Source organism: Tursiops truncatus, chromosome 10 (assembly GCF_011762595.2).
Source record: "Tursiops truncatus isolate mTurTru1 chromosome 10, mTurTru1.mat.Y, whole genome shotgun sequence".
Classification (NCBI taxonomy): domain Eukaryota; kingdom Metazoa; phylum Chordata; class Mammalia; order Artiodactyla; family Delphinidae; genus Tursiops; species Tursiops truncatus.
This window is the reverse complement of record NC_047043.1, coordinates 72,043,001-72,067,697: the sequence shown is the minus strand read 5'-3', so window position 1 is coordinate 72,067,697 and position 24,697 is coordinate 72,043,001. Positions and strand designations below refer to the sequence as shown.

General features: G+C 42.1%; 2 protein-coding genes across 18 annotated transcripts in view; one reads left to right on the top strand and one right to left on the bottom strand.

Moving 5' to 3' along the window:
- ACOX2 (acyl-CoA oxidase 2) overlaps nucleotides 1–8,767 on the top strand; it is a 35,683-nt gene extending 26,916 nt beyond the window's left edge. For 4 of the 7 annotated variants that reach the window (XM_073811286.1, XM_033865198.2, XM_033865197.2 and 1 more), the window contains 3 exons: nucleotides 5,094–5,226; nucleotides 7,600–7,709; nucleotides 8,417–8,767. In XM_073811286.1, coding sequence (XP_073667387.1) covers nucleotides 5,094–5,226; nucleotides 7,600–7,671 — 205 coding nt within the window. In that variant the 3' untranslated portion in view covers nucleotides 7,672–7,709; nucleotides 8,417–8,767. Of the gene's footprint in view, nucleotides 1–5,093; nucleotides 5,227–7,595; nucleotides 7,710–8,416 lie in introns of all 7 variants that reach the window. The other 3 variants (XR_004528586.2, XM_073811285.1, XM_073811287.1) reach the window with 3 other exon arrangements.
- Nucleotides 8,768–11,284: 2,517 nt separating this feature from the next.
- Nucleotides 11,285–24,697, bottom strand: part of KCTD6 (potassium channel tetramerization domain containing 6) — a 58,022-nt gene continuing 44,609 nt past the window's right edge. For 2 of the 11 annotated variants that reach the window (XM_073811297.1, XM_073811298.1), the window contains 2 exons: nucleotides 13,946–14,015; nucleotides 11,285–12,697 (listed from right to left, as the gene is read on the bottom strand). In XM_073811297.1, the coding sequence (XP_073667398.1) occupies nucleotides 12,011–12,697; nucleotides 13,946–13,972 (714 nt within the window). In that variant the 5' untranslated portion in view covers nucleotides 13,973–14,015 and the 3' untranslated portion in view covers nucleotides 11,285–12,010. The other 9 variants (XM_019947752.3, XM_019947753.3, XM_019947754.2 and 6 more) reach the window with 9 other exon arrangements.

Genomic DNA, 24,697 nt, shown 5'->3' with positions numbered 1-24,697 from the left:
GAATCCAGTGGTGGGAACCATTTATAGCATGATTGAGTACTGCACAGTTCAAGCCCAAGTGTATCTAACTTTCTGAAACGCTTGGCATTTAAAAGCACATGAAGACAATAATGTTCTAGCCCTGATTGCCAGTGATAATGAAACACAAACGATCACCTTAATACCTATAAGCATGATTTTTTTAATCTCCAACAGCACGCTAAGTGCTTCCCATGGCCCCAGAGGCTTACAATTCAAGACAAGAAAGACAGCACTGACACAAATAGACAACGTATGCATGCATCAAACCCACAAACTGATTTACTCACATTATGGTTCCTAAGTAACCTTCCGACTACCGCAGGGTAATTAGGTATGTAACAGACTCCATGCTTTTAACAGTTCTGCGTTCCACGCCTCGATTATTCAGTATCGCCCTCAGATTTCTGAGATGACAAATGAAGGATGGCACACTATTCTAAGTGACGCTGAGAAACAGCTCTCTGTGTTATGGTAATTAACTGACCAAAACAGTTTTTAGTTGTTTAAATGGTCATAAAATCTCAGGTGGGAGACTTCCAGGCAAAGATGGCAGATTGAACATATGCATTTATTTTTGTTCCCTCCTGAAACCCTACTAAAACGTCAGTAAATTAATTTAAAAATTTTAAAAGGCATAAATCCATAAAAATTTAAATTTTAAAAGGCATTAACCCACAAAGAGAGAGAACAGGAGAGGAAACATGAAATTTGGAGAGTAGATGGACTTAGCAGACCTGAATAAACTGAATCATAAACCAGCAGCAGGAAAAGCCAAGAAGCAAAGAAGTGCCACCAAAGAACCTCAAGAACTACAGCACCAGGTGCCTCTGGCAATGGGGGTGAAGGTAAACGTGACAGGATGGGTTGGAAGTCTATTTCAGGAGGAGTTGAATCCCCAGTTCCCCTTCTCCTGTCTGAGTAGTTTTAAGGCTTTCCCTGACCGCACCCTGGCAGGAGGGTAAACAGAGGGTCTACAGACTAGGGGACATCAGGCATAGCTGAGGATGAAGAACATCAGGCTACCCTACAGAAAACAGGGGCTTGAATAAATGTTTATAGGCCAATGCTGACAGCCCTCTCCCCCAGCCCTCTTTTCCCACCGGTTCCCAGCAAATTGGCAGCCAGGCTCGTGTCCTGCAGGAAAATGATAACATGATCCTCCTCTAGAGAATCTGACCAGCCCAAAGGAGAGAGAAGTAAAGACACTGACACCGAGGTCCCCCAATGGTATACCCAGTTCACCCCACAGGGAACCCCACCCTGACAAGCCCACCCAGATTTCTAATCAGCTAGTTAATGCCCCAGTCTTAGCTATGATCAGACACTCAGGGATCACCAGACACCTGAGAAAAGCCCCTGACATAAAAGACAGAGACCAAGCAAGAACAAGGCAACTCGAGGGTCACAAAAGAATCTTCACAGAGAACTTTTTTGAAAGATCAGTAATATCCTCAAAGAGTTAAGAGGAGATATGGCAACCACAAAACAAAAATGTCATTTCTTAAAAAGTAATATTCAGAGAACCAAAAAAAAAAAAGGGCTCTATGAAATTAATAATAGTGAAAATGAAAAGCTCAATTAAAGGACTGGAAGACAAAGCTGCAGAAATCTCGAAGAAAGCAAAAAGGCAAGAAGACAAAAATAGGAGAGAAGATAAAAATAGTAAGAGGACTGATCCTAACTGTCCATCATCTGAAGAACAGGTCTAGAAACAGAAGACAAAGAAAGCAGAAGGGAGCAAATCATTAACAAAATAATTCAAGAAAATACTCCTCAAATGAAGGATATGAGTTTCAGATTGAAAAGGCGACAGACTGGAGGAGAGGAAACAAACACACATACACAAAATAAGTCAAACATATAGTGTGCAAAGTCGTAATAAACGCTACAAAGAAAAAGCAGGGAAGGGGGATGAGGAATGCTGGGGGTGGGGGTGGAGGACTGTAGTTTCAAATAGGTTAGAGAAGGCCTCTCGAGGAGAGTGATGTCTGAGGAAAGATCTGAAGGTGGGGAGGTGAGAGGAGCCATGTGGTTGGCTGGGAGAAGTGCATTCCAGGCAAAAGAGAAGTACAAATGCTGGAAGCCAGAGAGTGCCTGGCATGTCCATCCAGCAAACAGAGAAGAGGCCGCAGCAGCTGGAGTGGCCTGACTGAGGTGGAGAATGAGAACAGAGGTCAGAGAACTAGGGGTGGACTGGGAACGACAATGGAGTGGGTGTAGGTCACTGGAAAGACGTAAGACTTTGACTTTCAGTTTGTGTGAGAACAAGGAAGGTTCTGAGCATAGGACAGACACAATCTGAGGAGATCTGAGGTGTGTTCCTAAAGGATCACTCCAGCTGCCATATTAAGAATTGACTCGGGAGGGGGACAAGAGTGAAAAGCGGGGAGTCCAGTCAGGAGGCTGCTGCAATAATCCAGGGGAGAGATGCTGCTGGATTGGACCAGGGTGATAGCACTGGAGGTGGTGGGAAGTGGTAGAAGTCTGGATATATTTTGAAGGTAGAACAAGATTTGCTGACAGATTAGATATGGAATGTAAGAGACAGAGAGGAGTTCAGGTTCTGGGCCAGGACAGAGTCGCCATTTACTATAAACGGGGAAGACTACAGGAGGCCCAGGTTTGGGCAGGATGGATAGAAGGTCTAGAAGGTCAGGAGTTTGGTTTGGAATACATCAAGTTTGAAGAGCCTGCTAGAAATCAAGTAAGATGTTAGTAGGCAGGAGAGAGGTTGGTATTTAAAGCCATGAGAAGGATGGTATCACAAGGGGTGAGTGTATGAAGAGAAGAGGCCCAGGTACGGAGTCTTGGGACCCTCCAAAGATGATGATGAGGTGACCTCGACAAGAGCTGCTTCAGTGGAATGGTGGGAGTGAAGACCTGAACGGATCTAGTTGAGAAGAGGCGGAGAAGAACTGGAAAGAGCAAGCATCAACAAGCAGAACTCTTCCAAGTTTTGTCACAAAGTGGAGCCAAGATATGGGTCAGATGATGGAGAGGGAAATAGAGTCAAATGATTGTTTTTATTTTATTTCATTTTTTTGCGGTACACGGGCCTCTCACCATTACAGCCTCTCCCACTGCAGAGCACAGGCTCCAGACGCGCAGGCTCAGCGGCCATGGCTCACGGGCCCAGCCGCTCCGCGGCATGTGGGATCCTCCCAAACCGGGGCACGAACCCGTGTCCCCTGCATTGGCAGGCGGACCCTCAACCACTGTGCCACCAGGGAAGCCCCAAATGATTGTTTTTAGGTGGGAGAAATGACAGTTTGTTTGGAAACTGATGGAAATGTTTCGGGAGAGAGGGGAATTTTGACGTTATAGGGGAAAGGCAGGAGGACTTCTGGAACATTACTGTCTACTAGGCAGGAGGGGAAGGCATCTAGTGGACGAGGAGGGACTGGTCAGAGCTGGGAACCTGGACAGTTTACCTGTACTATGAGAGAAAACCCCATATGTTTAAATGCATGGGCGGGAACTTGTGGAACGCTTCTCACCACTTCTATTTTACCAGTGGAATAGGACTCAAAGTCATCTAGGTTGAGAGAGATGGGGAGGTGAGTAGTGTAGATCTGAAGATCAAAGAGAAGGTGGGAGATAATCATCTAAGAGAATGAAGGAGTAAATGAATTAGAATGTGGCATGACTGCTGGGTAGCAATAAGGGCCCACTTGGGTCCTTATTACAACAGTCAGTATTGGTTTTTCCAGCCATATATTGTTACAAAGGTATGGGGCAAAGTCGGTGGAAAACTGGAAATAACGAGGAACGGGGTTTTGCTAAACAAGTATGACAAAGCAAGAAAAATTGTTGAATATTGTTTGGAGGGAGTGAATATAATAAATAGACCATGGAATTTCAGACAGATGAGGGAAGTGAGACCATGTAGATGAGGGACTTTAAATAGGCAGTAGGTGCCAGGAGGGTCAAAGAATCATGAACAGCCCTGTAGGAAAATCATTTCATTTAATGATTAATAATGATTAAAGGCCATCCAGAAAGGATTAAATAAGTACAGTATCTCAGTCACCTCAAATACTCTGTGAAACGAGGGTTAAGGAAGAGTGTAAGCAAACAATCACATCTTTTATTTTATATCCTCTGCTAAAAAAGAAAGGGAAGCACGTGAACAATTATTTTAATATTTCATTCCATAGGTTAAAATAATTTTGTCGCTTGAAAGGGAAAATACGAATCATAGAAGTCAGAATAGTAGAGAGAGTAAGCTAGAAAGAGAGGAGACAGTGACAAGAACATGGCTGAGACTATGGCGAGATGCAGGTGTGGATGACAAGGCCTGGTGCGTGACCTCGGCAGACAGTGACAGAGCGAGGCTGTAGAACACGGTCAACGGGGAGAAGATTCAAGGAACTGAGAAATCAAGTTTTAGAGGAACTTCCACACAGACAGTGAAATCACTAAGAACTATGACAGAAGTGCTGGAGAGCGACCCCTAGAACAGGAGAGATGTGGTGGGAACGTGGCTCCGCCGTGAACAGAATACATAAAGTCATACTAACATACAGGATACATACAGTCATAACAAGGGAAGCACTGAACATCAGTCTGGCCAACACTGTAATTATATTGGGAGGCAGGAAGGCCGTGGGGAGGAAGCAGAGGTTGGGGGATGGGGAGGGGGGATGATCGGTACTGCTGAGGAGAGTGGTGCTAAAATAAATCCGTACCTTCTGTAATAGTCAACAGATGATATCTAGCACCAATGAATATGAGGTAGCGATACAAACAAGACATTTAGAGTCATTCGGGTAAATTCCCCAAATATCAGCTAAAAGACTAAAACTGATTGCCTCTAGGGGTAGGGGGAAGAAATGGAGGGGAGAGGCAGGGATATGCTGATTTTCAATAACAAGCCTTGAAGAACTATTTGACTCTTTATGCTGTGCTTATATAACTGATCAAAAATTAAAACTTAAAGAAAAAAAAAGCCGAGTTGTTCGAAAAGTGGATAATGATGCAACTTCTAATTAGGTGTTGTTATTCACCATCCCAGATTAATCAGATTCGCAAAAGCAATCTAAAATACGACTCTTTTGTTTTTTTTCTCTCAGAAAGGATGCTGTCTTGTTAACTGATGCTTTTGACTTCACCGATCAGTGTTTAAATTCAGCACTTGGTTGTTATGACGGAAATGTCTATGAACGTCTGTTCCAGTGGGCTCAGAGGTCACCAACCAATACTCAGGTAGTTGAATAGAACACATTATAAATTATGCAAGAGAGCCGAGAGCAAGCAGTGAATATACCTCCATGTTTTCCCATTTTAACTGATTCCCATTAGGTTAGAAATTGCTTGGCATAGCATGTCTATTTAAAATATTTTGAGAATACATAAAAGAAACCTGGAGCAGGGATGTGGCCTGGTAGGAACTCTGAGTCTGAACTGTAATAAACAAAATGCAGACACAATCTCAGAATTTGGTAAAGGGAATTTGGAGAAAGGCCCAAGCTCTAAATCACGGCTTGACATACACAAGGGCATACACACATAGTGGCAAAGTGGCTTTTAAGTAACAGAAATAAAAAGGTAAATCACTGCACTGATTTAACCATCTTAATTTCAGCCTTTTAACTCTTAGTTTCGTGTTGATACAGTAGGTATTCAGGGGTGATAGGAAGCTTGGGGGTGGGGGTCTCTCTCTCAGCCCTCACTGCCTGCTAGAGATGCCTCCTCCCTCTTCTCTACAAGGAAGAAAATCCCAGGGACAAAGAAGCCTGCTGCACTGCCATCAGTATCCCAGGAAAGCCAAATAAATGACAATTACAAGGGTTATGGCAAAAAGATCCCCAGCTGTCCCAGGAGAGAACACGAGAACTCATTAACAGAAGAAGGGGGAGGACTCATAAAATCCTAACAGTCTACAGCCAGCATCCCAGACTCTCTGCTATGAGCCTCATTGGGAAACATTATGAATATCAACGCCTACATTAACTGGAGTAGAGAAATAAACCCTGTATTTACAATTTGGGGAACCAACATTTACTAGCAGATTTGATACAGATGATCAAAACAAAGACACTCTATAGCTATACAACAGGTTATTTTAAGTTCTATAATGCAGATATGTAATTCAGATGATGAAGTCTAGTTTTTTACCTCTTTCCTCTTCAAATTTCAGAAAAGGTGTCTTAACACCTCATCAAATTGGCACCTCTCAGGCTTTCATTCACACTTAGCATGGTGTTAGACTTGCTCTTAACATTCTGCATCCTGTCATACCTCATAGCTTAATTTAACATGGTTATCTAAAGTTGCGACACAACGTTACCCCCAAGATGGTTGTCAGCTAGAAGGCCAATCCCTGTCTCCAGGAAGGCATCCTTTTAACTCAACAAGGAAAGATAAAGAACTTAACTAAAGAAGGTACAATACATTTACTGCTTAGTACAGTTAAGCTACTTCTAGTGTGTTACTTTTTCTAATGATTAGATCTCTCTACTTTCTAACATTTAAATCCTGGCATAGAACTACAGCAATCCTGCCACTCCAGATTAGCCCCTGTGGTCTAAAGAAACACACGTGCCCTTTGGTACTTGAGAGAAAAACCTACCCTGCCTTAACACCTGTCAGGAAACACTGACATATCTAGCTCAAACCTGCTTTACTAGCAACACAAGGAAACGTGCCAGTTCTCCTGATTCCTCGTATTCACCAAAGAACACAGGGGCTTCCTTGTCTTTTACTTGTTTCTACTCTTCATCTTGAAAGAATTTAATCTGGACACTATATGAGGGCAGGCTTGTCTAGATGAGGGGCATGACTGACCCACAGCATCAGCAGACTTGGTAAGATGGTGATGCACGCCATCCCATTCACTCTTCCCTATCTCCTGCTACGTGACTGTGAACAAGGATGGAGTTTTCATCTTCCCAACTCCAGGGTCTATCACAGAGTAGATACTTTGCATTTACGGAGTAAATGAACATGGTTCTGTGACCTACGCAGCGGAACAAGGACCCTGCTGCATACCCAACACTGCAAACTTTTGCCATCCTAGCTTACATCACCTTGCACAAAAGGTGACAGGTACAGCAACGTGACTCTTTCATGCACAGCGATTTTAAGAATGTGAGATTGTAAGTGACCTTGAAGAATGCTTCCAGTTAGTTAAAACGACACTTTGTTGACAACTAATATATGGCTCCCTAATCTTACATTTCTGGCTCCTCTAGGCACCACCAAAATAGCCCTTTTAAAGTGTAGTTTCTAATCTGCTGTAGGTAATTTTGAAACTGCAGTTAGAGACATTTTTCCTCATTTGCACTGGCAGAAAAAGGAACACTACAGGTATTTCAAATAAATTAAAACAAAAGCTACTTTGAAACATGCCTTGTAGACACAAAAGTACACACAGGAATTTATTTCACTGACATTTCTACCAAAAGAAAAGTGCTATGCTGTGTTGAATGTCTTAGAATTATAAGAGTCTCTCCTGTCTGGGGCAGGTTAGGTGCTGAGCTTTATCCCCAGACAGGATGATGCACTCCCATGGTTTACTCTCGCTATGGTGTTCTGCCTTTTGGCTTTTTTCCTGATTTGGATGCTATTTCAAGACAGTTTCTCCGAAATGAACTGCAAAAGACTGTTCCTGTTCCCCACGTGCACTCCTATCTAAGTGATTCCCTATAGATGCAAGCAGTGAAAGAACCACTGGGGATAATTTCAAAGTAAGAATCCTATTTCTCCCCAATTATTCTATTGCAGAAATTTATTCAAGTAGTTGCCAGATGCAACTACTGATCCATGCATTCATTCAATCTGATCCATGCATTCATTCAATCATTCAACAAATAGTTACTGAGCATATGAGGTATGCCAGAAACTATTCTAGGTACTGAGGACACAGGAGAACAAAAGAGTCATAGACCCTGTCGTCAAAGAGCTTACAGTTTTAACTGAGACAGGCAAAAAAGTAAACAAGTAAATACTATAAAAGATGGGGGTAGAGCTGTGAAGAAAAGAAATCAAGACATCACATTAGAGAATAATGGGGATACCCAATTCTGACACAGAATATTGCTTACCTGATTTCACCTTCTGGCTCCTTGCTTTGTGGTTAACATGTTCAATTTCAAAGAGCCTCAAAGAGTCAAGCCTTTCATTTGTATTAAATCCCAAAAGCAAATGATAGCTGTGTTTTTTTAATTGGCCACCTGCATCCACAATTTAAAATCTGCATGAGAAAAGGAAGGATGCCCTTTGGAAAAAATGTTTCCCCATATGTTCACACAAAATGAATTTTAAAAATAAATTAAAATATTAAGAATCGTATGTAATGTTACTTTTTTGAAACTAAAAACTTAATTTGAAAGTAGAAGTCATTAATCCTGGCAGAAATAGTCTGTCTTAACAATGCACTTTTTTCTACAAACAGGGGAACCCTGCCTATGAGAAATACATAAGACCACTATTACAAGGCTGGAGATCCAGGCTATGAAATAATCAACAGCATTCAGGAGGCACCACCATGTGGTAATGGTACTATGGCATGTGCATCATTAAAATCTACAACTACATATGTATGTATTTTTTAAAAAGGATCATTATCTTCCAGAGACACAGACTGAAGTAGATGAAATATCTGTGATTTATTTCAAAATAATCCATGGGAAGAAAAAGGGGGAGTGAATCATTGTTGAAGCTATTCAATGGGTACGTGGGTGTTTACATTATTCTACTTCCGAATATGTTTGAAATTTCCCACAATAAAAAAACAGTAGCACTATCCATTTGCAGCTTCTATTTTGTTAAATGCCAGGATTTGCTTTAGAGCTAGCAAAAGCCAATAGACTCATTAGTTATCACTTGTGTCCTTATAGCACACATTTATTTATCCCAGGGCTTAAAAGAACACATACACACACACACACACACACACACACACACACACACACACATGCACACAAACAATCCTCTTCTAAAAGTGCCTATACTTGGTATAATCTAAATAAAATGTAGACCACCACACACCAATCAGAATGGCTGTCATTAAAAAGGTAATAAATAACAAGTACTGGCAAGGATATGAAGAAAAGGAAACACTTGTGCACTGCCGCAGGGAATGTAAGTTGGTGCCGCCTCTATGGAAAACAGTATGGAGGTTCCTCAAAAAATTAAAAATAGAACTATGATACAATCCAGCAATTCCACTTCTGGGTATTTACCCAAAGAAAACAAAAACACTAATTTGAAAAGATACATGTACCCTTACGTTCACTGCAGCACTATTTACAACAGCCAAGATCTGGAAGCAACCTAAGTGTCCAACAACACATGAATGGCTAAAGAAACTGTGGTGTACATAAACAAAGGAATATTACTCAGCCATAAAAAAGAATGAGATTGTGCCATTTGCAACAACATGAATGGACATAAGACGGTACTGGCTAAGTGAAATAAATCAAACACAGAAAGACAAATACCATATGATTTCACCTACATGTGGAATCTAAAAAACAAAACAAATGAGCAAACAAAACAGAACAGAAACAGACTCATAGATACAGTGGTGGTTGGCGGAGGTGGGGATGGGATGTAGGTGAAAGGGATTAAAAGGTACAAACTTTCAGTTATAAAATAAGCAAGCCACGGGATGTAATGTACAGCATAGGGAGTATAGTCAATAATAGTGTGATAACTTTGTATGGTGACAGATGGTTACCAGACTTACAGTGATCAATTCGTAATGTATATAAATGTCGAATCACTATGTTGTACACCTGAAACCAATATTATATTGTACATCAACTATACTTCAATTAAAAAAATGAAAAGGAAAAAAATACAGCCTTAGGAATACAGCTAACATAAATGTTTAAAAAATCAACTCTTCCAAAGTAAAAATGATTTAAAGTTTCATAAAAGACATAATTGTCTCAAACTACCCAAATATAACCAACCTACATTTTTCACATCATTTTCAACTACCCGAGTATATAAAACACTCAAAATTGAATACCATCAAACAAATTAAATTGCAAAAAATCTCAGCGGGCTACTTTTCCTAATTTACTCATATAAATAATCACTTAATTGTTAATAATTTATAAATCTGAGAAAATTTACCAAAAGCAAACTTATCTCCAGTAATCTGGACAAGGAAGAGACCTCATAGATGTTTTACTCTTAAAACCTTGGAACAATTATTCATTCCCATTTCCATACCTGTTTTCAACCCAAATAATTTCATCTTTCATTCACCTCAGCTAACTCAACAACACATAGCTGGCTGGGCTGTTCCTTTTCTTGTCTCTTTTTTAGGTAACCACTAATCAGTTTGAAGGAGGAGACCATTTTCTAAAAAGATAACCTCATACTTAGTACATTTACTGAAACCACAGCAACCTACCAATAACATTAAGGGATTTTAGTTTGAAGATGGTAAAAATGGGGTAGTTACAGGTTTCTGGATATTGGTCATTTGTCAAATCTTAAGTTTTCAGAGAGACGTGGGCAGAAATGGATGTAAGTAAATATTCTCATCCTTCTTTGAAAGAGAATTTCAGAATCTTCTCAGAGGAGAAAAGGAGTGAGCTTCCCCAGTCACACAGCCTCAGTACTCTACTCCTCCCTTAGACAACGGGGAAGAAATTTCTGAACTCTCTTTTAAAAGGTGTTCTAGCAAACTAGGAAGTTTCACTACAGCTAACATAATCCTTCCAGTGAGTAACTTCCAAGAAATAGAATCAAATGAACTTATGCAAAATCAAATGAACTTATGCAAAATAAGACTACAGTAAAATTTTAAAAAGTACATGATATTTCCAACTGTTCTAGATCCTTCATTCACTGCAGTTTTCTTCTCCTCAGAAATTTAACCTTAATAACAAAATACATTTGTGGGTCACCATAATATATGAGAATAAAATGGCTAAAGAGTCGGTTTGTCCCTGTGCTCGATAGATACAAAGCTAGAATAAGGGTCATAGAGCAATGACAACTGGTGGCTTACTGAAGAAAAATCTATAATCTTCAAAATAAGTCCTATTTGAAAAAAATTTGTCAAACTGTACGTTCACTGTCCAGATATGCATTCTTTTAGACAAAACTAATAATTCCATCAATTCCCTGCTTCAACAGCATAGTAGAATTCTATAAACCACATCCTAAAGTTCCACTGAGTCCTCCTGAATCAAATACAAATGTGCTATAGGCAGCATTTATTGGGACATAAAACAATGCATATTTTAGACAAAGAATATGATTTCCCCCCTTAACTGACAATAATCAATAAATACAAACCTAATTTTCACATTTCATTTATTTATTTATTTATTTATTCTGGTAGACAGTACACTTGGGAATTATACTGCACCAGGCATAAGAAGTAAGATTTCTACCACAGGGACATTTTGTATTCAGAAGCCAATATAAATATTTCTAGTCAGACATTTCCATGGCTACAGATATTTGGTTGCTTGATTTATATGCATAGAAAGAAACAGTTGTCATAACTGTAAAAAGCAGTACTTAACAAGTACTTTTAAATGATTGGAACAGTTTTCCTTTAATATTATAATACTGCTTATTGGTTTGAAAACTAGGTCACCCTACATGATGTTTTGATTTTTCCCAAAGGCATCATGAGTACTCTGTTTATTCTTTCATTCCTGCATTTTTAGCCTTCTAGTTGAGTTAGGGACTATTTAATCAGAAATCATTTTAGCACTGTAATAAAAAAAAGCTGTTAGGGGTAGATTATATACCATAATGATTTTCAGACTTCTTTTTATAAAAAAGGTATCTGGAGGCTCTGAACAGGCACATGCATACTCAGGGTGAAGGGAACAAAACATAGAGGAGTCTGCTGGAGCACAAAACTTCCTTCCTTCTGGTCCCCAGTGCCTTCAAATAAATACAAATATTAAAAAAAAAAAAATCTCACACTGTGATTTAAAAAAAAAAAAAAAATCAGCCTCTTCGATCTCCTGGAGAGTCCATTTCCAGGAACTTCTCCCAGTGCTGGAGGTCAGTCATCTGTCTTCCGGGCCAGCCTGCAGAAAGTCCAGTTGTGCTCCACTGTGTTCTCGTTGGCCCGCTCACTCATGTGATGCACTCGGGTGTTTCGGATTGTGAAACCTTGTTTTGTAATGTATTCCATCAGGTGGACTCGGAGAGAAACTTCCTGGTGATAATCACAGGGTCCAAAAGTAAAGGAAACCTGGCAATCTCTGGTGTCCATCATATGCTTATTCCACTTTGTAAAATAGTTTGATATACCTTCTAGTAAGGAATGGACCTTGGTGGTGATGGTTAATTGGGTTATGATGACAGCTACTGGATTGGAGTACTTAGAAAGCTTCCGAGTACTAGATAACTCCACAACTTCTTCAAAAGTATCCATAGGATACAAAGGCTTGGGGTCATTGAGACACTGAATCAAGGGCTCAATCTGATAAAAATCTGCTTCTTTCCGAAGCAGATCAAATTCCTTAAAATCCAGGGGTAAGGTCAACTCTGAAGTTCGCAAGAAGTTGAGGACATATCGGAAAAGAGGTCCATCTCGATCAATGAAGTAATTGCCTTGAGGGTCTCGAGCTGTGGGGAAGTCCCCCCCAAACATAGCTCCAAGCATGGAATCCGGGTAACGCGTCAGTGTGGTGAGAGACGTTGTGTACAAGTGTCCACCTACATTTAACGTGACTGGGTCAGTCATCTGCAAGTTTTTAAAAAACGATCAGTCATCTGAAATGTTTTTAAATCCTAACTTTGACAGATTAAGAAAATTAGTGGTAACAAGCAAAGCAAAAGATTCACGCTACAACACATCTAGCAATCCACTGATGCAAAATATAGCTTTATTTTCAGTGAGAAACCCACCCGAATGAAGGGATCTAACACTTGCTTTCAATAGAGAAAAGGGATACGTCCAATTCTTCAAAGCCTTACACTAAAAAAGGAGGACATGGCTTCCAAAGCCACTTTATTTCAGGCCCAGTATCTAGAGAGAAGTTTTCAGGTCAGAGTATATTATGGGAGGAGAGAGGCCAAACTAAAATATACTCATTTAAGTTTTTTTCAGATTTTAAAAAAAAAAAAAACTTTCATTTTTCTTAATTTAACATAAAATAGAATAAAAATGATTTGATAACATAAAACATCTACTTTCAATATTTCTTTTGTCTTTTCCCCCTCAAAAGGAGGCGGGAAATCATGAAATTTATTTTAAAAATAAAAATTTGTGTAGACCTAATCTTCCTAACTTTTTCATGGAAATACCAGTAACAAATACTAAGTTAAAATACACAGTTTGGTCAACACAATCTCATATATCCAAAGGCTAATAGCAGCTTTCAAATTTCATAATCTGATAGTATATTCACTTTTGTAACATTAATGTTGCAATCTGGCCTTTAATTTTGAAAAGCAAGCTTCTCTAAATAATACATACCTTTGGTTTTTAAAATCATATTTAAGAAATAAAATAAGACAAATAAAGACAGGTACTATACAAATAAAATATTTCTTAGCAAAGGAAAAGGAAAATAGGAAGACACATGCACATGCGAGAAGAAGTGCTAGTGGGAGAAGTCGCACCTTCTCAACCGTTAACCTTCCCAACCACAAGAAAATGTCCTCTCTACCCATTACCTACTAGACATTTAACAGTCACTACTCTATGATGGAAGAGTTTTAAGGGCAACATACTTTAAAGACCAAAAACAAAAATGATTATCAAAAGTTACATAGAGAGTCCATGTTGAGCTTGCTTACCTAAAAACACCAAACAAAGTTAAAACACCCAAAAAATACATCTAAACTAATTGGGGGGGGGGGGCGGTTTGCACCACTGATAATTTTCATTCTTATGAGATGTATTATACCTAAAAATACATAAGAGGCGGGGAAAGACACACAAAAATAATTTGCCGGCCTTCAAAATGCATCTGCAAAAGCCTCTCACCATATAGCCCCAGTCTCCATTATCCATCTGCTCCAGTGCTGCGTCTCGGGGAGCCCAGGTTCCAGGGAAACTTGGGGAAGAGAAAAAGACATGTGACAGTGCATGAAACTATGAAAACAGAATAGAAAAGTTTTCTCACCCAACAGAGCAGGCCAAACACCAGAAAACTACTCATCTTTGCTCAACTAAAACCTGCTACAAGGCAAAGATCTGGGGAGGAAAGGATTCCTCTAAGGCCTTCTATGGGTCCCCAAGAGACTGGCAAATCTTTACAGAGAAAGAATTATCCTATACTTAGAGAAGGTAGAGAGCCTAGTGAGTAAACCAGTCATTCAAACTCTACCTACCTTCTCCGAAAATTCAATGTTTAGAATTCCTACAGGAGAACACTATGATTACCTCTACAACCTTATCCTGGTACAAACCAGTGATGATCCTTATCAAAAAGGTTAACAGAAAGAGGGAAAGGGAAAACTTTTTCATCAGCATTTCAGCTATATAAACTAAACACCATAGCAAAAGCATTAAAAACTATAAACCTCCAAGACACCGGTATCTCTTTCCAGGAGAAGTATGTCAGAATGGTAGCTCTTTTGTAAAATAGAAAAACTAATTATACTTTTAATAATGATACATTTCATTTTGTACAATAATCAAAACAAACAGAAAACAGTTAAATGCCAAACCATTAAAGTACAATTGGGGGCAAAAAGAACCTTACACATCTGAGAGGCAGTCCCCTGGCGCTTATGGAGAGCCGGCCTGAAGACACGGATAAACACCCAGATACTAAAGATGCCAGTTTGAATTTATTTTTATCTACAATTCAAAAGCACCTAAACAGTTTCCCAGTTACTGAACTGCTTTAGTCAGTTCTCCCTCACACACATCATTTCCCCAAATCACCCGGCAAAGCAAACTCCAGAGCAAATTTCAAAAGCTTTGGCAAAAGACAGTAAGAAACATGGAGTTATCCGTATTTAGCCAGGAAAAGCGCTGTTTCGGTTGCTTTTTTTTTTTTTTTCTTAACGTGGTCTTTGCACAGATTCACTTTTCCCACTTTTAGAGGAATCTGGCACACTAATTCCCAGAACAGGCTCTGGCTACAGAAGATCACAAAGGCTCTTTCTCAAAAGGTCACTCAGGCATGTAGAGAACATTTGCATAGCACAGCAGGGGCTGAAATCAGAGCCTGAAGCATCTATTTCTCTACCTTGCAAATTCTTCAAAGCAAACAAGCTAAAATGTGGACCAGACAACGTGGGGTCAGTTTTTATTCTCCACACTCAGCAGTTGGATATAGATAGGTCTCCACATGCTATAGGGTGAGAAATGGAACAAATTCAGGGCTGTTGTGACAACCTTTCATTCCTCTGACTTGCTTCATAAACAGTATTTGAAGTAACAGAACCAAGAAATACGTTTTACCAATTTGTATTACGAGCACCTGATTCAGTTACTGATCCAACAGACAGATCAGTAGATCAGCAACTGAGCGATTTAAAAGGCCAGTCATCCCAAAGTTCTGGTAAAATGCCCATCTTTGGCATTTTCCCATCACCTGAAGTATTCATTACTGACAGCCTCAAAAATAATTCAGTCAACCGACATTTACTGCAGGGTAGAGCGAGGAAAGGTATGGTCCTTGCCCTCGTGGAGCTTTCAATCTATGAAGAAAGGCAACAAGCAGCAACTGAAGGACAGAATAAAATTCAAAAGTACTATATAAGGGCTTCCCTGGTGGTGCAGTGGTTAAGAATCCACCTGCCGATGCAGGGGACATGGGTTCGAGACCTAGTCCGGGAAGATCCCACATGCCTCAGAGCAGCTAAGCCCGTGTGCCACAACTACTGAGCCTGTGCTCTAGAGCCTGTACTCCGCGACAAGAGAAGCCACCGCAATGAGAAGCCCGCGTACCGCCACGAAGAGTAGCCCCTGCTTGCCTCAACTAGAGAAAGTGCGCATGCAGCAACAAAGACCCAACACAGCCAAAAATGAAAACAAACAAACAAACAAAAAGTACTATATAATAGATGGACTGGCAGAGACCTGAGCAAAGGAAGACCAAGAACCATTCCAAATGTGAAAATGGAGGACTTCCGGGAAGAGCTTACTCAGTGGAACTCTGCAGGCATATTAGCACAACCTGAAAAGGGATTCTTGAATAAAGAAACAATTTAAGTAATGGGTGGGGGCGGGGAGGGGGGAGTGTCCCCCCAACATTCCTGATACAGTAGCAGAGTGTGAATAACTATCCCCCTTTTAGAGATGCAAAAGAGAGAACCGGCAGATTAAGAGACTTGCTCAAGTCCCCACAGCTAGAAAGTAACTGAACAAGAGCTTGGGTTTCCCGACTCCTAGTCCAGATCTTTCCATAAAACCCCTCCTTGGATAGAAATTGAAAGAACAGAATCCAAGAAATGAGAAATCGAAAGGATTAACTTAAAACACCCCTACAGCCATCTATTAACCCTATCCACCTAGTAGGGGTTTATTATTTAACAGTAACTCAAAGTGAGCAATCACAATGGGTTTGTAAAAATTCCCCTGAAGCAAAATAGCAAGAACCTACTCACTAGTGTAATTGAAGGCTGCTATACTCTGTCTTTTCTTTTTTTTTTAACTTATTTATTTTATTTTTGTCTGCATTGGGTTTTCATTGCTGTGCGTGGGCTTTCTCTCTAGTTGCGGCGAATGGGGGCTACTCTTCGTTGTGGTGCGCGGGCTTCTCACTGCAGTGGCTTCTCCTGTTGCGGAGCACGGACTCTAGGCACGCGGGCTTCAGTAGCTGTGGCACGCGGGCTCAGTAGTTGTGGCTTGCGGGCTCTCGAGCTCAGGCTCAGTAGTTGTGGTGCTCGGGCTTAACCGTTCCGCAGCATGTGGGATCTTCCCGGACCACAGCTCGAACCCATGTACCCTGCATTGGCAAGCGGAGTCTTAACCACTGCGCCACCAGGGAAGCCCTGTCCTCTGTCTTAAGTGAAGTAAAGAACTCCACTCCATGAATATCCGAATGGTAAGAAATGGGAGACCAAAGACATGTAAAAAAACAGACATCATCAAAGTTACAGCTGTTATGCAAGGACTGTCCACTATTAATCCTTTTTTTTCTTTTTTACTGCTAAATCAAAACAAGATAACTTTTTGAGCAAACACACACACACACACAAAATTAGATGATGCCCCTGAACCTGTTCCACAGCAAAAGCCAAGGTTCTGTTCCAGTACAAAGATGTAATAAAACATCAAACTTAATAATTCAGAAAAGCAATTATGGGAATCTATATAAGCCCATGTTTCTTAAAAAGTACCCAAAAGCCTCCCTTCATTTGTGTGTAAGATACATCAAATTAAAATGAAGTTACTATTAGTCACTTCCAATAACAACTATTAAACTATCCCCCCAAATCAAAACATTCACTAAAGAGCTCTAAGGGGAAAAATAGTATTGATTAGTTTAAATTTTATCTCTGCACCTTACTTCTAAACATCCTCTGTGAAGATGCTCAGATACAGCAAGAAACAAACCAAAAACAGGCAGAGACTCCTGGTCAACCAAGAGCTGGATAATCGACCTCTGAATTGATGACTGTTAGGACAGTCTCAGAGACAATGCAGATGAATGAAAGCAAAAGAATTTCCGGAATAGCTTCAATTTCCAAGTCATCTTCCAGAGCTGCTAACAGTTAGAAAATGATTCATTTGCTTTTCATCTTCTCTCCCTTCTGGCACTCTCCAGTGGAGGGCTTAATGAGAAATTAAAGGACAAGACAGGCAGCAGAAGGAAGATCTTGAAATGGGCATTAAATAGGCCTGTTTTACTTGATGAACACAAAGAAAAATCACAAAACTGTCCAGGAATGGAGATTATGAAGGTAACAATGAAAAAAAATTTCCTTTAAAGTGACTTTCCTTTCTAACAATCATTTTAAACAACAGTGAATGCAGCCAAGCACAAACAATTGTAAAGTTCAAAGAAAGACTTCTGACCCTATAAAATCAGTTCACCTGAAAAGAGCTGACCTTTGGCGCAAATAAAATACATGTGGAAACAACCAGCTGACCGTTCCCAAAGAATGTAAAGCAGTACTGAAAATTATGACTAATGTACAAAGTCTGACTGTGTAATGTTAGCAGATAATTACGTTAAGGAAAACACACACTCAAGAATTTATAAAAGTCTTAAAAGAAATCGCTAAAAATTTTCCATAGTAGCAAATGTGAAAACTACACAATTCAACAAGTTAATGACTTAAAGAGTAGCATAAGAACACCTGAAAGTCATTCTCCTCACCACTGCAGAACTCAACTACAGGCTTCATGGTTATGATGAACTAATTTAACACAGATATTCTGGGTTTATCATTTCTGCTACAGACTAAGAATTCTCCGGGCTAAAAGTCCTGCTCCTACATAGTAACCTATACACTGCAATACACACCTCCAAACTTGAATAAATAATAAAAATGTATAACTACTGCCTTCCCAAAGTTTCCAGGTAGCCCTTTTAAAACACCTTCCTACTGAAATCTTTGTGTCTGGCTTTCAGAAAAGAAGACTCAATAAATTCCATCTATACATACCCTCTGAGTTACCTTTGCGCTGAATTTCTCTGTTCTTGAAATGTGGGAGTTTGAAAGTGAAATACTTTTTATAGTAACTAGTTCAGCGACATCTAAAGGAGTCTTTTGGGTTAACATTCACATACAAGGTGGCATAGGTAGCCAGGCGCACAAGGGGAATGTGATTATGGTGTTAGGTTTATCCCAGCCATAACCACTGCAGAAATGGATTGTTTTGTCCGAAAACTAATCCTTTTGTGGTCTAGAAGAAAGGCGCTCTACGTTGAAATGTGACTTTAGTACTAAAGAGCTGCCACAAACAGTCACAAAACCATAAAATTCCTCTTATCCTCAGTTTCTGTAAAATAAAACGGAATAACGGCACCTTCCCAAAAGTAACGATACCACTTGGGCACAACACAAAGGCGACAACTGGCCTACAGGGTAAAAGATCCGGACTAGAATTCTGAAGTCACAGGCAGGCCAACGCAGAAGAAAGAGAACTGGTCACCGGTGAGGATCTGTATCCCAAGTCGACTCCATTACTAATTATGAGACTGAGTAAATCACTCTTATGCCCAGCTGCTTCTTGCAGAGAAGAAAATGAGGTCATGAATCAAAAACCATTGGTAGGACTTCCCTGGTGGCGCAGTGGTTAAGAATCCACCTGCCACTGCAGGGGACACGGGTTTGAGACCTGGTCCGGGAAGATCCCACATGCTGCAGAGAACTAAGCCCGTGCGCCGCAACTACTGAGCCTGTGCTCTAGAGCCCATGAGCCACAACTACTGAGCCCATGTGCCACAACTACTGAAGCCCGTGCGCCTAGAGCCTGTGCTCCACAACAAGAGAAGCCACCGCAATGAGAAGCCTGCGCACCACAAGGAAGAGTAGCCCCCGCTCGCCACAACTAGAGAAAGCCTGCGCACAGCAACGAAGACCCAACACAGCCAAAATAAATAAATTTATTTTTTAAAAAAACCACTGGTAAACTGACAAGTATCAAACAAATGTGAAAATACTAGTGGCAGTAGCATAAATAAAATTTCTGTGGTAAATTGAGAAACTTGACAGTGTGAACACAAGTAATTTAGAGCATGGGCATGGAGACAAGGCACACATAAAGAGAAGGCCTCTTAATCTGCTTCCAGTCTCCCCTACACCATCCTCCTTTCCCCCGAGCTCCAGAAGGGAGACCTACAGGTAAAGGGAAGCATCTGGCTTCCACAGAGACCACCAGACAGCTGAGCTCTTCATCACAGAAGGAACTTCTCTAAAGCATGACTCAGGATTATCTCCAAGGTAAAACCAAATCCAAATAAATACGTGTATTCCATTTTAAACAGACTCCAAATATCAAAATCCAAGAAACACTGAGGGATTCATAGAACGCTAGAATTCCTTTATGCAGTAATGCTTTAAAATATGATTTATGAAAATTCAAATCCCACAAACCTTAGAAATGGCATCTATGGCGGTCCCTGACCATCAATCCTTAATATCTATGGTGTTAAACAAAATGAAGTATTAGTATGGCCTGACAGTTCTCAGCCAAAGGGCAAGTTCTCTCAGCCTGCCAACCATGCAGGTAAAAAGATTTTCCTTTTCCTAGCTACACATCTGTTCATTTGAAAACATCTCAATCTTGGGCTCAGTCCTGTGCTAAATGCTGGCCCCTCCCTTCTTTCCTATCTTGGGATCACTCATGTACCTAGGCATTTGTGACCGCAAGAAAATGAACATGCCAAGGGGAAAGGGTAAGGGACACTTAGGCTACCCCAAACATTCTTAGCCAAACCAGGTCACCTCGGGTCTCTTGACCACTCAAACCTCTTCTATCACAAAGCCCTAAAATTGGAATTATCAACTTGTTCTAGAACTGGTATACTTGCAGAAACATGATAACTTCAGCAGAATATCCAAACAGGATCTGTTTCATTTCTCGAGTCCCACTCCCCAGACACAGCCTCCACCACTGACAGCCCGGCAGGTGCTTCAGGGGCTCCCCCTTTCCACGGCCATTTATCACCTCTGACATCCAGCATTAAAAATGCCCTGACACACACAAATCTGAGCATAAAGAACTCAGCTGCAGTCAATCTCTTTGGGGCGGACAATCTCCTAAGGCTGGGCTCAGAAGCCCTGCCGTAGGCTTTAAATTAAGGCAAACGGTGGCCAATAAGCACCACCCCAAACAAATCATTTTGGAGCAAACCTCGAGGTACTCCCACCCGGGCAGGGCTTCGCTGTTGCCCGCAGGCGGAGTCCCCCGCCCCGATCCGGCCCCGGCGTGGGACGGGAGACTCTCGGGGCCGGGAGGGTGGCACGCACCCGAGCCTGGAACCCGGGTCCGCCGAACCCGCACGTCCCCGCACGTCCCCCCACACCCGGGCGGGGCCCGGAACCTCCGCCCAAGGCCGGCCCCCGGCCGCAGCCAGCCCGCCGCGAGCTCGTGCCAGCCCCGGAGCGCGCCGCCCGGGCTCTCCACGGTCCCTTCAGTGCGGCCCCGCCGCCGCCCGGATTCCCCTCAACCCCGCTCCCCGGGCTGCTCCGCGCGGGTTTCTGCTAGTGCCCGGCCCTCCCGAGCCGGGCCCCCAAGCCGTGGGCCCGCCCCTACTACTCACTGCGCTGCAGCAGCGGTGGTAGCCGGGCCGGGAGACGCCGGCGGTCGGAGAACGAGAACGCGTGGACGAGTGAGCCCGCGCCCGGCGGCGGCGGCAGTGGCAGTGGCGGCGGCGGCGGCGGCGGCGGCGGCGGCGGCGGCAGAAGGGACGACTGAGCCCGCGCCCGGAGTTGCGGCTCCTGCCGCCCGACGCGGGCGGCGCCTTATCAGCCGAGACGCGGCGCCACGAGCGCAGACGCCCCCTAACGGCGGCGTGGGATGGTGGCCGGAGGGCCGAGCGGCCAGAACAACTCAATCAGGCGTAGCCTGGGCGCCTAGGTCAGACTGACTCCGCAGCAGCCCCGAAGCCCCGCCCCGACGCCCCAATCGAGCCCCTGAGGCTCCGCCCAGATTCCCTCGCGCTCCGCCCAGAATCCGCCCGACGTCCCGCCTCCGCCTGTAGATTGGGATCAGCCCAGACCCCGTCAGTTTTCGCTAAGTTCTCAGGCCTAGGTCCCCACAGTTGTTTCTCTTGTCATTTCACGAACTCTCATGGGGCCCCGAGAACTCCCATGTTCCAGGCCTGGAGAGTAAAGTGGCCACCAAGAGGGCGAGGCATCCTGAGAGGAGAAAACAGAAAAGACCCAAGGAAACAGCCAGTAGCCAAAATAATGACAAGTTATAATTATAAATGTTGGGAGGTACATGAATCAGTTGGAGAATAAGGGGAGGGGACCTCTGTTTCAGATACAGTGGCTATGGAAGATCTGGACTCTGGGACTGTGGCCAGAGCACCTCCCGACTTTGCCTTCTGTGGGATAGGTAGTAAGGTCACCTCTCCAGCCTTGTCAGCGGAGTAGTGAAAGGCAGCCAGGTGGGGAGAAGGGCAGAGTGACTTCAGCAGAGGAAACGACTCGTGCAAAGGCTCTGAGGCCTGAAGGAGCCGGCCCTAGATGAAGCTGGCGCCGCTACCGCCACGAAGGAAGCCAAGGCTGCAAAGAGTGGGGAATTACCTAAAGTCTCAGAGCTAATTGGTCTCCAAGCATAGCGTCTTTCCAAATCCCATTCACTTCCTGCTAATCAGATCTCCATCCCTTTCCAGGTGGGACCAGGTATGTGATGTTGGTTTTTGCCATTTCCCCTTCAGCAGGATAACCACTTGCCTTGGAAACTCACCTGCGCTTCATGGCTGCGATTGCGTGAGCTGCCTCTGGGGTTTAACTTTTATCTGCAGGATCATCACAGTCATATCTGCTACTTGGTTTTTCTCTGAAAACTCAACAGGTTAAATAAATGGCATATGCTTCACCAACATAACTGAGTGCTACATTATCATATTCAAAAAGACTAGGTGAGGATACAGGGAAATGTGTGTGAAAATAAGCAGTGCACAAAATGGTATACATGGTATAATCCTAATTTTATTTTTAAAAATGTAAATATACACAGGCAAAAATTTTGAAGGAAATACACGAAATCATTGATCCTGGTTCTAGGGAGTAGGATGGGAATATTAGTGACTTAACTACTTACAAATGTTCTTCTGAATTTTCTATATTTTCTAGAATGCATGGATGCTGAATTTATAATCAGAAAAATACGAGTTTTATTTTTTACAAAAGAAAGGTAATGCTGAAATTACCCAACACAGATCTCCAGGATTTGGTGCCACTGAAAATCCAAAATTGCCCCTGGCTTACTGGTGTCCTTGGAGGGGTCATTTCTCCTCTCGGGGCTTCTATTTCCTCAACTAAAAACTGAGAGGAATTAATTTTGTCAGTGGTTTTCTCAGAACAATTCCTACACATCTCAAAGTTTTTAATACTATTGTAAATTATATTTTCAAATTTGTATTTTATAAGCTACTGATGGTTATTGAAATGTAGTTCGTATTATATAATAATCTTATACCCAGCAAACTTTGTTAGTTCTAATTTAGTTCTAGGAAGTTTACAGGCTTTCTTGAATTTTCTATGTAAGTATTTATAGAGTCTGTAAGTAATAACATTTGGTATCTTCCTGTCCAGTCTTTATTTCCTTTTCCTTATTTTACTGCACTGACTAAAATCTCCAGCACAATGTTGAGTAACAATGATGATAGTGACATTTCTATCTTGTTCTTGACTGCTTCTAATATGGCACCATTAAATATGGTGTTTGTTGTAGATTTTTGGTAGATACCCTGTATCAACGTAAGGATGTACCATTCTGCTTTATTATGAATGGGTGTTGAATTTTATCAAATGTGAGATTTTCCCCCCAATGTAATTAATTACACCATGGATTTTACTATATTAAACTCTCCATGCATTCCTTGATGATGTGCTTTTTTTCCCAATATAGTGCTGGATTTCATTTGCTAATAATTTAGAGTTTTTGTGTCCACATCTATGAATGAGATATGCCTACTATTTTCCTATCTTATTCTCTCTTTGTCTGATTTTGCTATCAAAGTTACATGAGCCTCATAAAATAAGTTAAGGGGGGACTTCCCTGGTGATCCAGTGGTTAAGAATCCACCTTCCAATGCAGGGGACGTGGGGTTCAATCCCTGGTTGGGGAACTAAGATCCCACATGCTGCAGGGCAGCTAAGCCCATGCACCACAACTACTGAGCCCGAGCGCTCTAGAGCCCGCGTCCCACAATGAAAGATCCACTTACTGCAACAAAGATCCTGTGTGCCGCAACTAAGACCCGAGGCAGCCAAATAACTAAATAAATAATTTTTAAAAAATAAATTAAGAAATCAGTGTCTACTCACTAGAGCAGCTTCTATAAGATTGGGGTTTTTTGGGCTTCCCTGGTGGCGCAGTTGTTGAGAGTACGCCTGCCAATGCAGGGGACACGGGTTCGTGCCCCGGTCCGGGAAGATCCCACATACCCCGGAGCAGCTGGGCCCGTGAGCCATGGCCGCTGAGCCTGCACATCCAGAGCCTGTGCTCCGCAACGGGAGAGACCACAACAGTGAGAGGCCTGCGTACCGCAAAAAAAAAAAAAAAAAAAAAAAAATTGGGGTTTTTCTGTGGTTTGGATTTTCTATAGGATTCTCCTGTAAACCATCTTGGTTTGGGGCTTAGGGGTGGAAAGTGTTTACCCTTATATACTTATATACAGCTTTCAATCTGACCTTAGGGCCCACTTCTCCACCTGCACAGCTCTTGTGGGGCCACCAGAAAACTCATTGTTGCTGAATCCAAAAGACACTCCTCAGATCTCCTCTCAGGCCTCCCTGCAGTGATGTCACTGACCACACTCTCCTAGGGACAACCTCTTCCCCGAGCCCTGTTCTAGTTTTCCTCCTTCCTCTTAGACTCATAGAGATGCTCCTCCTCTTGCTTTACCCACTCCTTAAGCCCAGGTTTCCGGCCAAGGCCATACTCTCTTCTCCATGTACTCCTCCCTGTGGACTGGCTCAGCCACCTCTGTGGATTCCATTCTTGTCTCTAAGCCCAAAGATTCCCAAAAGATTCCCAAATCCATAACTCCAGACCTACAGATGCTGCATTTCCTAAAGCCCCTACTATGTGCCAGGCACTATGCTAAGTGCTTTTATACTCTGGATCAGTCCTCTATTGCTGCATCATAAG